At 38.7% G+C, this 15,189-nt stretch overlaps 1 protein-coding gene across 10 annotated transcripts in view; it reads right to left on the reverse strand.

Annotated features, from left to right (window-relative positions):
* ZMYND8 (zinc finger MYND-type containing 8) overlaps window positions 1-15,189 on the reverse strand; it is an 84,380-nt gene that overhangs the window by 38,091 nt on the left and 31,100 nt on the right. For all 10 annotated transcript variants that reach the window (XM_087749443.1, XM_087749438.1, XM_087749435.1 and 7 more), the window contains one exon: window positions 1,015-1,163. In XM_087749443.1, the coding sequence (XP_087605569.1) occupies window positions 1,015-1,163 (149 nt within the window). The remainder of the gene's footprint in view (window positions 1-1,014; window positions 1,164-15,189) is intronic.

Below are 15,189 nucleotides of genomic sequence, written 5' to 3' on the forward strand. Positions count from 1 at the left end.
TTTGTTCCAGGACAACTGCAGTGATTAGGAATTTCATTTTCTTTCCTAATCAGTGTAATTGTACCAGGATAATATTTAATGTGTATGCTGTTATACCAGGAAAAAGTGCTTTAAACACTCAGAACTTAATCCTGTGTTTATATGATTCTGGCAAAATACATTGACACACACAGGCACTTTGAAAAATACACAGGCATGTCCTTATTAAATTAGATGAGAAATAATTTCAGTGAGGCTAAAGACTGCTTTCTTGTAATCTCCTCCAAGATGATGCAGGTGCTTTACAGCATTTGCTATTCAATACACTTCATATAATTCTTTCACCTGCATCATACAATGAATCAGAAATTATCAAAGTCTTCTGGGGTCAAGTTCTTCTAAGAACTACAACAAATGTTATAAAATCAGTATTCAGAAGACACTGGAAATAAGGTTTCAAGTGTGAAGACTGAAAAGTAGTGTCAGCATGACCCTTTGATTCAACTAGTTTGGTAGGAGTGCACAGTACCCAGCAATTTAAAGGCAGAGGAGGGAATCTGCAGAGTACCGAGGAAGTAGCTGGACTTTTGTTAATAATTGGCAGTAGGGCTGAAAGCAGGTGAGAGACTTCCACTGACATTATGAGATCTTTCTTAATCTAGGATATCATGCCCCTGAACATTTCTTTTTAATAGTTTTAATTGATAACAGCTATTATTGTTGTTGTTGCTATTGTTATTATATTCCTTCATAATCCTTTTGTTCAAAATTGCATTTATTGGTTATACATCTTATTAGCTTTGTGAAATCAAAAACCAGGACACAGGTGGTGTTTCCCATACAGATGTAAAACAAAATAACACCCAAATCCAATTTATAATGCCAACTCCTACACCCACTGCATTCAAAAATGAATATTCGCTTCTTAAGAGTACAAAAACGGAGCTTCCTAAAGAGGAGAGAGCTCCCCATCAGCTGTCTCTACACCCTTTGTTGTTTCATATTCTAGCATAACAAGACCATGAGTTCTCTTACCTGCTCTTTATTATTACTGTTCAATAGACCAGGTTTCTTTTTCTTTTTTATAGGACTTGTTGATGCGTCTTGTGGTGAGTGGCCATTAGAGGAATGTGGAGGGCTGGGAAACTTCCTTTTTTGTGCTGTGCGTTCGGCAGAGCCAGGATCTATAACAGACACAAACAATATGGTTGAAGAGTGCATCTCGATGAAAAACATTCAAACAAGGTTATGGTTTGTCATTCACACTCGTTCCCTGAGCAGAATAAAAATTCTCAATTGTCTTTCACCCAGTCACTGACAAAACTGGAAGCACAGACTTGCTAGGCAATGCCACCATTAAGTGAATTCTCAATATAGTAATTTAGATTAACATAAAATATTTTTTTCTTTTCCCAGAGCATTCTGGCCATTCATCTCATCTGAATTTTTAGTATCTTTTAAAATATAACAACAATTATTTCTGTAGTTTAGCAGAGTGCTATGCTAAGTTATGTCATACACTTTAAAAGCAGAGAAACAACTTTAACAGTTCCTGACAGCTTTGCTCATGTATTTTAGGAACATAACCAACAGAAGTTAAAACACGGTAAGAAGAAAGTCAGTCCTCATCATTTATTTCTCATATTTAAATAAACTTATTGAAGTATGTCAACAGAAAAAATGAAATTGGCCTATAGTCTGAAAATAAATATGCTACCTCAAATACTTAGTCATTTGTAGTTACCTGCTGAATTGGATTATAAAAAGATAAAATTAAGACAAGACCCCCAGTCTTTTGACAGCAAGAGAGAGCAACAAACAGAAAGTGACATAACTTTGCAGTGCCTCTGGCAGTCAGAGCTCCCACATTCAACCAAGCAAATTACAAGAGCAGTTCAATAAGTCACAGCTTCCATCTATTCCCAGTAACAGAGCTGGCAGAAGGGAGCATCTGCCTGTGTCTCAGTTGCTTCGTGGATTGTCATCTGGGTGTCAACTCAGCACGCCAGCAACTTAAGTAGCCCTGGCGGCTCTGAACTGCATTTTATGAAACATGCACAAAATTCATTAAAAAATTAGAAGGAAATTGAGACATAGCTCTATCAAATGAATATCTATTATGATGATCTTCATGTCTGCTTCACTCCTCCAATTATGCTAAATTATTTCAATTCTTCAAAGATTTTTAATTCATCATTTTTTTTACTCGGTCACTGTTTTGTGTTCATTAGAATATTCAGAAAGAATTATTTACAGACTTAAAAGAGTTAATACACTTTAAAAAAAAAAAAATCACTGACAAGCTCATCAGAACTATCCTAGGTAAAAATAAGAGCATTTGCAACTTCATTTTCTCAGAACAAAATTAAATGATTCCTAATGAATATGGAATGCTCAGCTCAATTACAAAGAACTTACTGACATTTTTCAAAAGAAATAATTATGCAATCAGCTGTAACAGACAATCATAGAACAGCAAAATGATCTTGACAAAATACAAGTGAAAGTTCAACAGAGTTGGTTTAACGTGTTTAATTTTCCCTTAAGCTTTTAATGCATGCAACAAAATGATAGATAAAACCACAGGGATAAGAAGTCTTCAATATCATAGAGGAACAACTGAACCCTCCCCAAAGTCACTCCCGTATTTTCAATCCCCTACTCGCATGTGCTAGTGCAAATGTTTTGTGGCTGCACACTAAACAATTGAGGAATAAAACCTGTCTAAAAAATAACTTTTTTCTGAGTAATTTTTTTCTATGACCCCACGCGCTGCACAGCCACGCAAATGCTTGTAATGCATTCAGCGAAGCAGTTATACCGGATGGGAACATGTAGCAAGAAGGAGAAATACTGCGGTTGGTACTAATGCCACCTTAAAGTTGTTTTTTTTTCCAAACAACAGTTTTTGGCAGCTCTTTGACAGAAGCCAGAGGCACTCAAGCTGCTGGTTGCCATGATCCTAGATCCCTTCCCTCCTGGACCTGTATTCGTTCCTTCCAGGCCTCACTGGGTGATGGGCTGAGCTGCCTCAGGTTACCAAGTCACCAAAACCTCATGGGAACACTTCACTTGAAGTCTCCAATGAGCACCAGAGCTACCAGAACAACCACCAGTAACTGGATCAACTTACCAGAGCATGTCTATTGTCAATGTATTTAAATTAACTATAAAAAGGTCCACCAAAAAATACTGAAAGTTCTCTAAATAGAATAAACCACTGAAAACAGCAACACTTCATATAGGCAGTGGACAAACACCTTTCTCCCCCAAATGCCTCCCGATGCATAAAGACTTTTTAACTATTTATTGAATGAGACAATTTTGTTGAGCTACAACATTCCTCTCCGGGAATGGTTTTAACACATTGAAGGAGTCTTGCACACCATATGGCCACTGACGCTTTCTCATTAGACAGTCGTAATACAGGTGAGCTAGTAAAACACAGTTTAGCTTAAAACTGTATTCAGAATAATGCCCTGTCAAATGGAAAAGAATCAACTGAATCACATTCAAAAGTAAGGTAATTTGTCATTTGGCACAAATCTTAGAGAGTCTATGGCACAATAAAGAACTGGATTAGATTTCCACATGACTTCTGTACTTTGTGCAGATGTGGAGGGGAAAGAGTCAATAAGGAGAAATAAAAATCAGCTGCGATAATGATTTGCATAAATGGAGATAGGATTAACAACCTACACACTTCTCTAAATAGAAAAAAAGTATTTGGAACAATAGTTGAGCATGAACTGACTATGAGCAAAGGACTTTCTTCTGTTGTGAAAAGGGGCAAATGATACTGACATAAAAATAGGAGTGACAAATACGATGTAATCTTGATGTTAACCTTGGAATGCTTGCATATACACTTAAGTTTATTGAAAATAACATATTATTTAGTGGAAAGAGTGAAATGATGTCAAGAAGCCACACAACTATGAACATAGCAAAACATTTTGAAAAAATATGCTCAAAAACCCCATGATGCCACTAAAACTTACTCATGATGCAAGCTCAAGAAGTGATCTTGAAAAGATACTTTTAGACTAAATTGCATTTCAAGAACATACGCTATTTACATGTATGGAAGAAAATACAGAGAAAGATGGAAAAGGTGCAGTGAAGGAACTTCTCCTGTGCAAGAAAAGTTGTACTGGTCTACATTAATTTGTGAAAATACCAACCTTACCTGCTCTAATTAGCATCACATTTTTTTCAGATGGGTCTAGACACATGGAAGATGTAATTGGTACCTAACCACTTGTGAATATTACCATTTTTTTCAGTTCCTGAAGCTTTTACATTTTTTTCCCCAAATACATAACTGCACAGAAAAAAGCAGTGGTTTTAACTTCTTTCTACCCAATTCTGTGGAAAACATGGTGCTATATGCTGTCTTCTGATTGACTAAAAGCTTGGTAACGTGTCAAGATAATGATCAAGAATCAAGAAAACTATAAATAAATGCAAAAAATATACGAAAAGATAGACAGAAGAAGATATAACTGAGGGAGGGAAGAGAAGTGTAGGAGCATTTGCCCATCCTGAGTTTTATTCATCTAGAATAGCTGCACCAGGCTAACAACACACGTAATTTCAACAGTCCTAGGAAAAGTGTCTGCCACTGGAGTTATGCAGGCACAGCTCTTTCAGCAGTGCTGCCTAGCAGAAATGTAGTGTTGGCTCTCAGAGAAATTTTTCTGTTGACATAAGTTACAGAATTCTGGCAAAATGTAGTTAAGCTGGTTCAAACAAATAAACAAAGCCTTTTTGCATTTTGAGTTTTCTTTGACACTGAGAAATGGGATTTTTTTTCCTTTCCACACCTCCCCTTTTACACTTGCAGGCAGCATTTAGGACCAGTTATCGTCTGACATGCCTAGGCTGAATTAAAACAATACAACGTGTCCGAGACCATTATTGTTACTTTACTTGTTTCAATTCAAGCGGATCTGCCTCCCACTCCGTTTAGGCCAAAATTTAGATTGATTTGACAACACAAAGAATTGCCAGGTAAAGTATGCCACCTAAACATGTGACAAATATAATGTCTGCCTCCTCTCCTCCTTAAGCAATTATGACAATAAAAATCCTAATACAGGTGCAACTGTGCTGACAGAAGACTAGGGAGTCTTTTCAGTTTAGCTAATTATGCACAGAAAGTGGCAGAAGAACTCCTTTGGCTGGCGTATGCTTCATGTATCCCAAGAGAGCTGAGCCAATACAGCTGTCCTGGAAGAAACACTGCAGCATCAGCGTCAGCTAAACCAAAACCCACAACTTAACCAAAGTGATCAAACCTAACACCAAAACAAGCTCTGAATTCTATTTTTTTCATTAAAGTAGAATGGAGCTTTTTCAGCATGGGAACTGTTTGCATTCAGAGTGATCAGCAAAACCAGCATCATACCAGATCTTTTCTCATCTTTCCATCACCACATGGCTCAGAACAGCATGTACAATATCAGTATTTGTTTCTTTATTATAATTTGCAGTTCAACAGAGACTTTACATACATTCCTAAAGGCAGCCATAAGTAAACTCACTGTGAAGTGCTGACCATGCCTTAATCCTTGTTTTCCCAATGCAGTGAGATCTGCAGAATTGTCGCTCTCTACAGCAAACAACATCCTGAAAGTACTTGCAAGGATCTCTGAGTGTCTCTCCAGCAAATAAAGCCCTCACCGTAACTCACTGAAGAGCCTTAGGCTTTCATTTCCAGACTGTACATATGCAGGCACAGCTCAAGCCAGGAGGGTAACAGGAGAGGACAGTTTTCTGCCCTTTGGCTTCCATTTCTTACTCCCAGGCACAAAGCTGCCACCAGTGGAGCCCACCAGTTTCCTTTCAGCTCTTCAGCCTCAGACTGCGGGGATTACAAAGAAGCTGCCTGTGATACTGCATGTTGTGCCTCGGCTCTAAGGATGAAAAAAGACCAGGTGTAAAGTTCCTCTTCATTGGCCTGCCCCCATAATGTGATGCTTCTTACTTTTAAATGCTGTTTTTTCCTAAACTGATTCAGGGTCAGGAAAAGGGTTAAACTGTTATTAGCTACACCATAACTGAATTACAATTCAGACACAGCCAAATCCAAACTACACTTCAACAGAAAACATACAGATTCAATACCAATGAAACACAATGACCACACAGACATATATGTTTGGTTAAGTGATTTCAAAAACTACTTAAACCAGTGTAATTTTCTTCCGTGGTTCAAGCCTGAGCATACTAGGGATCTTCAAATAAACTAGTGGTGACTCATAGACAACATACTGACCTGAAATACACCTTTTTTTTTTCAGCTGGCAAGTTATTGAAATGCACAGAGATTTTCTTGAGGCAATGTAAGATGTAACTGGAAAAATCAAAGAATCATAGAATCGTTTAGGTTGGAAAAGACCTTTAAGATCATCAAGTCCAACCACTGAATTAAATCAAGGAATAGGCAGGAAAACAGCAATGCACAGGCATTTTCTTTTCACTTGTGCTAGTGGAATAGGCTAACGTTTTTAACTGTCACTATGTCCTGGTTTTGGCTGAGATAGAGTTATTTTCCTCCTAGTAGCTGGTATAGCGCTGTGCTTTGGATTTAGGATGAGAATAATGTTGATAACACACTGATGGTTGTTGCTAAGTTGCTAAGTTGTGCTTACACCAGGCAAGGACTTTTCAGCTTCCCCTGCTCTGCCCGGTGCCCAAGGAGCTGGGAGGGGGCACCGCCAGGACAGCTGGCCCAGACTGGCCCCAGGGCTATTCCATAGCATACCCAGACTGGTCCAAGGGCTATTCCATACCATATGACACCATTCCCAGTATAGAAACTGGGGGAGTTGGCCGGGGGGCAGCGATCGCTGCTCGGGGAGGGGCTGGGCATCAGTCGGCGGGTGGCGAGCGGTTGCATCACTTGTTTTTCCCAGGTTTCGTTCTTTTTTTCTTTTGTTTTCCTTTTCACTATTATTATTATTATTGTTGTTGTTATTTTATTTTATTTAAATTATTAAACTGTTCTTATCTCAACCCACGAGTTTTCCCACTTTTACCCTTCCGATTCTCTCCCCCATCCCACCAGGATGGGGAGAGTGAGCGAGTGGCTGTGTGGTACTTAGTTGCCGGCTGGGATTAAACCACAACACACTATATCTTGCCAATTTACCAATCTGTGAGGGACCTAATAATATGAACAATCTTTTAATTCAGTTCAAGTAAAATAAGAATAGTAGCACTTACTTAAATTGTTTGAGTTATAGTTTTCAGTTCTATAGATTAAAAAAATTAAGATTAAAAAATGCTCAAGTTGCATTTTGTGTGAATTTCTTTCAACAGCAGTGCCCTGTTTAGCACACGCTGCCTCTTCCTCCTCCTTGGCTCTTCCAGCTGTGTTAGCAGAGTTTGTGTAGCTGTGCTGTGAACCAGATCAAGAAATTTATCCCTGTTAAAATAACCTGTCAGGAGGAAAGTTAATTTTTAACCTGGATCACTTCCCCAGTGTAGTTTAACTTAATATTTATTACTTGAACGAAGTGAAACAAATCCAAGAGTAAAGAAGAAAAAAGGCCGAATTTAAACTATGCAATAATCTGGTGACTAGGACAGTTACTTAGGAGGTAGATTCAAGTTTCTGTTCCAAAAAGGAACAGTGAGAATTTGTGTGATCTCTTCTATGTCAAATATTTTTTAAAAGGTGTTTAATGAGCAAGAATGTTCTCACTTTGGAGAGTATCTCACCGTGCCAGTTCGTCACCAGTCAGCACATATCCCTGCAATCTCCCTGCTTCTCCTACAAAACTCCCATCGCACACTAAGTCGACCTGAACGAAACTTTTCATATAGGCATCAAGTTGGGCACCCGCCTTTTCTAACTGAAAAGGGTGAGATCGCTTGCAGTTACTCAGCACTCAGAAGGTTAATAAAAAATGAAATGTTCTGTGTATTAAGTGAAGGGCATTACAGTAAAATAATAAATGGACGTTTCATTGATAAACCAATTGTACTAACAAATCAATTTGCCAAGCAACCTTACTCCACTTATTTCTTGGTTTTTGAGCGTGTGATTTTGCTTTCTTAGTGTTATTTCAAAATCATATTTCCAGCGCAAGTGAAAAAAGAGACACCTGAAATAACTTTTAAAATTCTCATTAAAAACTACCTGGTTTTACATCACTAGGTTATTATTAATTGCTCTGTAACGTTGCCAAGGTTGACATAAGCACCTATGAGCGCTCTTGCAAACCGTCCATTGGGGAACAACAAGCTAACTTGAACTTCACCTAAAGTTTACAATCTTTGTTTCGGTATGCCATCATTTGACTAAAGGATTAGTAACTACTGCTCCCAGGAGACACAGTAAAGCATACTTAAACCCTAAAGCAACTTAATTTCACACTTTATGACTACTTTAGAAGTCCAATTTTATATGATAGTGATGCAGTTTCTAAGCAGATAATCTATGATAGTGACAATACAACTTAGCTTAGAAAAAACTATAAAAACAAAGTGTGTTATTATTGTACATCTTATCTTGCTGCAGCATATGGAGCATAGACCACAACCATATTTTCTATGTTCTATACATTGCCAAACACTGTACTGTAAGCATTCAATAGCAATGATCCCTGACAACTAATTGAGAAGACTCGTTTTTCAATGGAAATGGCAATGGAAGCAGGTGCCAACTCAGAAAATGTGTAAAAGTAAAATATTGTTTTCCTTGCTTTTCCCATGATATCCAAATGTAATTCTTCCTGAAAACAAGTAACATCAACATGCCTTACTGTAAGAACACAGCATAAACTGCTCAGTACCAAAGACTTATCGACAGTGACATCTTACACCTCCTTATGCCCTCCTTTCCATATGCCTTTTTAATTTAAAAACTTGCTTGAGCTAAATGCCATCAAAGTAATTCCAGACTAAAACCAAAACAAAACCGCATCTACAGATGTATTTCTAAGTATCTATTACACTTGCATTAGTTTCTCTACCAATAAGGCCTTAATGAGAGTTGAAGTCCACAGCAAGTTACACGGATCTAAGTTAAGGCTTCACAGCACCCTTCCACAGATACATTTTCTTCCGCTTTCCTTTCTCTAGCGCTGTTATTTGTTCACCCAGGAAGCAAGATGGTTTAGATAACTGATATGGCCAAAACCAACAAAAACCTCAAAATTTCATGTCATTCAAATTTAATTTCAGCTGAATTGGCATACCAACAAGTCCCAGAGTTGCCAGTGCCAGTACAAAGGAAAAGGCTGGAAACGTGGCTGACGCGGAGGCGCACGCGAGCATGGCAGGTCTGACTCAGAGCAGCACATATTGCCTTACTGTCATGTCCTCAGTGCAATGGATAGCCAGCCAATTAAGAAAAGCCTGAGCAAATTGGTCTTACTGTATGTCATGATTTTCAAATTCAACCTCACAAAAAGGTTAGGGAATCAAAACAAAAGCCTTCCCAAAAAGTGTGGAAATTGCAGGATAAAAGCTTTTTACTGTCAGCAAAGAATTATCCTTTTCTTGAGCTGGTGTGGAAGGGAAGAAAAGTTTTACATCTCAAAATAAAGCACAGACAATCACAAAATTCATCTTTATCTTAACCACATCAAGTTTACTGAACTTTCATGAAGCGTATTAGTTATTCAAATTCTGTAGCTAATTTTCTTATATTTTAAATACATGTTCTATGAAAAATGAGCTGTTATACAGTGGTAATATCTACTGCTTGTAGAGCAAAACTTTTCTGTTCTGGAAAGTTTCAGAAAGTGAGAAGAGGGAAACACAAACACATTTGTTTAAACAGTAAAAAAAAAAAAAAAATGAAAAAAGCTTTTAATCAGCAGTCATTTTGGTTTTCCATGAGCCAGAAACAGCAATGTATTTTTTCAGTGAAAGCATTATTTCAGTCTTCCAGGAACAGTATTAAATATCACTAAACTGAGACTCAGTTACACCAACAGAAGTTTTCTGCGATGCAAGTATGTTCTTGATATCTCAATGCAAGTGGGTCAAATATGCAAAATTCTGAATAATGTTTCCAGTTCGAAGCCTAGTCAATTGTTCTATGTAAGTCAGACACTGGGCAGAAGTGCTACTTAAACAGAGCCAACCCAAGGCTACTTCTGTTAACATTAATTCCCAGTCCCATGCTATCCTTTTTATTATGACACAAATAGTTCCGCCAACATTTGGTGAACCAGATCAAGGAATTATATTAGATGAAATGTAACAGACCAAAAGAACAAAACTTTCATGAAAGCAGTTTCATGAAGAATTCATTTGATGGCTGTAAGAAATAGCTGGGCTTGCTTAAAAAAGAAGGCAAAGAGAGAAGGTACAAGAATACAAAGGCGACTGAAGACTGCTTAAGCTGCCATTACCCCACAGAAATGTGTAACTATGCCTTTGGAAGGAACAAGATCAAAACCAGAAAACTGACTTCCACCTAGACTGTCTCTTCTCTCTTGCTTCCTCCTCCTGAAAAGCTCTGAATGCATGTACTTTAAATGCTGTTGAGGGAAATCAATGAAGAATTCTGAGAGAAAAAGGAGCAACACTAACTCCATTGTCAGCATCACTACAGTCCGATTCGATAGAACAGGCTTCAATTAATAATTTATATGGATTCCAGAACTGTGAAGTCTCCCAGTTGTATTTATTATCCTGAGTGGCTGCTAATAGATTTATGATTTTTCAAATCCATTACCTATGATACTATAGCAAGCTTAATTATCTTCAAAACACTTAATAAAATCATGGATAAATCTGTTAGAACTTATACTCAACTCTGAAGCATTTTAATCTTATGCCACAATTTTGAAATATGATGCAGGTGCAATCAACCACTAAAGCCCTGTTTACATTCCAGAAACTTCAACTGATGCAATTAACCAAATCCAGTTGTTTAATGTAATAAATAACAGAGGTTAGCCATGGTTGTGTAAATCCTGATGAACTCCTACTACATTACAATTTTACACAAGTAGAAAAAGACACTGTTGTTTGTTTCTTCATTGTAGGACTTTGGAAGAGGAAGAAAAAGAAACACTTCACAACGACTTGCAATATAAGAGATGGAAGCTGTTTATAAGCTAGAGCCTGGCTGGAGACTTGCTGCCCCAAGGCACTCCTGAAGCCCCCCTGCTGATTACTAAGTCACCAGGGCTCTGCACTAGAGATAAAAGCCTCGGGCTGTACTAGGATTCACTGGCGGATTCTCAAATTACGTTTCACGTTGGAGTGAGAATCTCATCTCTATGTGATTAAATACTTGGTATCACTGCGCAGAAAGTTGATACACAATGTACTATTATGAAACTGTTACAAAATATATAATGTATTCTGGAAATTCCATTTTACTAGTGATTTTGCATTTATATTCAAAATATCTGAACCTTTTACTACTGAGAGAAGCCCCTAAGACCAAAGCCTTCAACACAAACCTACAGCAATGCAAAAACTGTAAAAGCCAGAATGCTCACCATTTAGCAGTAGTGTCTCAGTATATGATTTTATGGCAAGCTAAGAGCATCTAACGACTACCTGTCACCGAGGGGGAGCAAGTTTGCTCCTAGCAATGACATCCGCCCAGCTCCCTAGTAATCTGGTTCAGGGAGATAAGCAGGCAGAAAACAACTTCTATACCCCAGTCCTTAACTGACTCAGAAGAGGACTGGCTCAGAGCCAGAATAGATGCAAAGGAAATATAAGGGATGTATTAGCAGTGATGGGAAGACGAGAATTAAAGAGCTGCTTTTGACTAGTCACTGGACAGGCAATGGTTACAGTACAGCTAAAACATATGAAACCTCCATGGAAGTCCATCCACCACCACAGCTAACTACTGTTGGCAGGTAAGTAAGATAAACTAGCAGAAAACTAACCTGAGAAGTAAAAAAAAAATTCTTCCAGGTTAGTAGGATGAAAGAGCGCAGTGGAGAGCTCACTGCTGTCCAAACAGAACAAGTGCAAGTCAAGACAGAACTGCTCCAAACAATTAAGTTGGTTATGCTGCTCTGGAACCACAACCTGGAAATGCACAGAAAATTCACCAGAAAGCCTTGCAAGTCCCATCTCGAAACAATTAATAAACAAGGTTAAAAAGTAGGCCATAGGGCTGGAACAGAAACATAGCAAGATGTTTCTGTCAGACATGTTAAAGTATCATACGCAGAGGACAAAATATTATAATAACCTAATCCACGGCCTTTCTCCTTGGCTAAACAGCAATCCTCTGCTGACTCCATTTTGTGTTTTTGGACTCCTTTTATTGTCTTTAAACTGTCATTTCCCATTTCCAGTTCTCAGATGCCTTAAGCCTTCTTGTTCTGATCAAGAGAGTGGTGTATTTTAAAACCTCGTCTTTAGTAAAGCTGCACATGCACAGCTTATAAGCAGATCTAAATTACCACTGCTACAGTAACTCTTCTCCTCTTCCCTTCCCTACCTCACCAGAAGGCTGTCCCTACAGCTTTTTGCAGACAGGCACTTGTGTGTAACAGTAGTAGGGTTAATCAGTTCATGATTCAGGCAAAAACTAATACTATAAAAAAATGATGAATTTTCAGCTAGATCAGCTGCTTGATATAGCTTACTATGCAACAGCATAAGCATCAGTGCCAGCCTAAGGAGAAGGGTAGAAAAAAGCAGCTGAAGATAAGCACGTAGGGCTGCATAGCTCTGACCACAGCTATGGACTCACTCTTACATATCACATTATACAGCCTAAGTAAGAAGGGTCAGCTATGGCTTTAAGCCCTAGTTTCATTACAGCCTGACCCTATCTAAATGCTGGCTACCGACGCTCTGTACTTCCTGCACCCAGCTGGTGTATCCCTGCCCTCTCTCTTACACCAGTTCTGGCAGTCTACCAAGCCATTTCAGCACGCTAAGCCAGTAGAAAACCGTTCATGCTTTACGGTTCAGTTAGTTTTCTGCCAGCTTAGGTATGGAAGGAAGTGGATAAAACTGCTGCATCAAGCAGTTCGACCGGCGTAAGCTGCTTTGAAACCGCCACCTTACTTAAACCGATTCAAAGGCTATGTTAACACCCTTGTTACAGATTAAACAATGCATGTTCCAGCTTAGCTTAAACTGAACTGGAATAGATTTATAGCAATTAAAATTAAACTGCTAATACCAAAACAAGAATGTTCATGAAGAGGTCTGCATCAGGCTAATTGGTTTTAAAGCAATTTAACTTATTTTCTTACAACTTTCTTTAGACACGACCTGACATAGGCTGCACAAACTGTAGCAGAGTGAGTCAGGTTGCAAACTTGCAGCATATCAGCTTCTCCAGGACAAGTGTGAAGGTATACAATACCACCGATTGATCTGCACAGGCTTCTCAGACCATCAAAAACCCAAACAAACCAAGAGCAGCTGTATGCTTCCTTTAAGGGTTTGTCTATATAGGGTCAATTTCCTCATCTACACCCTTTCTAAAACACACAGAGCAAAATTCTGAACAAGATTAATGTTACAAGAGGAAACATTGTTACCACTATCCCACCAACTTAGAACCTTGCTGCACTTTTTCTACCTTACAAAGAGTAAAACAACAGGTTTAAAATTCTGGTTTGACTTTTCTGCTGCAGAAACACTGCGCTGAACTAACAGAGAAACTTGTCTCAATCCAAATAACATAAGTCCAGAAAGATTAATTTTAGCAGGCCTACAACACGGCCAGCTCTTGTACTAAGCAGATGACATTTATGATCCTTTTACTTTCTATGCAAAACTACATATTCAACTAGTATAAAGTTCTACCACTAATTCATGGATTAGGTTGGGAATACAACAAAGCAAGATGGTTTATAGGCACGTCTCAAGATTTCCTTACAACCCACATGACTTCTTCACCGAAAAAAATAAATCGCTGTAAGGGCTTGGGGTGGGTGGTTGTTATTCTTGCCCTTAGAATGGTGCTGGCATGGGTTTCATCAACATACACGTCAAATTTAACAAACCAATCAAAGCAAATGAGTAGTTAAATAGATATCAATTCCATTATTATTATTCAATTAACTCAACCTCTGTTAAGTTTTATCTTTACTATGGTGATGTACGAAGGCCGTTCAGATCACTCTCACTGGTGTTTAAAACACCGAGAGTCCTACTGTGCACAGACCAGTGACTTCCACACGATGACAGCTTGGCCCAGCCTAAACTAGCACTGTGGTGATCTGGTCTTGGTCTTCCAAACCACTCTCCTTTTGATCCCTACCAGAGCTTGCCTATGAGCTGGTTCAGGGACTTGTATCAACAGTAAACTTAAAAACAGGGGTCTTTCTGCCAGGTTAGCTCCCTTTCAATTGACCAATTTGAACTGATCAGAGCCCACAGAGCAAGGGGAGCTGCAGTATCACATGGCTGAGAAGGCTGGAAGATGAAAGACTGACCCTTTCAATAACCATGAGGTATTAAATCAGCTCACTGTCCTGGGAAACTTCATCTTAACCCCACAAAAAAAAAAAGTAAGAAGTTTCCTGTGGGTTTAATTCATTGAAACAGTACACCCTGCGGTCAGACCAGCACTTGACCTAATGTAAGGGAATTGCAGCTTTTTGTATGGACCATACACCTGTTTCTGGGCTGAGTAAAGCAACAGCACTGAAGTGCAGACATTGACATAAACAGGTATCAGACCCATAAATGACTTTTAGACACTGATTATGTCAGTGACACCAGTAATAGTTTAGCTCACTTGATGCATGTGAAATTCTTATTAGTACTAATATGTGGGCCAAAGTCTTTCCAAGGAGAAATGAAGGCGAGATTTCATGGGCACCTAAATACATCTAATAACCCCCTTTGTCTCTTACATCGAGTTCTCGTACTCACAAAACTCTTTCACAAACCAACTGGTCACTAAAATGGCAGAAAAATGTTTCAGTTTTTAAGTTGGTTAGAAAGTTCAAGTGGCTGGGATCTGACAAGCACCACAAAGGAAGTAAGCGGGGCGAGTACAAAGCTGGGAGCTTACCCCTTTCAGCAGCAATCATTAAAGCAACAAAAAATAGTTTACTTTCTGCTGGCTTAGGCAACTGAAATACAGAGATAAGTAAACATCGAAAGCAGTCCAGTGATGGAGACTGGCATGCAAGACCAGAAGCAGAGAAGGGAGAAAAGGACCGGGAGAAGAAGCAAAAGGAGCAAACGAAACTCTTCTGAGCTGTCGGATCATAGGTACTAGCTCATCTAACCATACCATGA

This window comes from Nipponia nippon, unplaced genomic scaffold (assembly GCF_047370975.1).
Source record: "Nipponia nippon isolate SJK-2023a ecotype South Korea unplaced genomic scaffold, ASM4737097v1 scaffold_13, whole genome shotgun sequence".
Taxonomy (NCBI): domain Eukaryota; kingdom Metazoa; phylum Chordata; class Aves; order Pelecaniformes; family Threskiornithidae; genus Nipponia; species Nipponia nippon.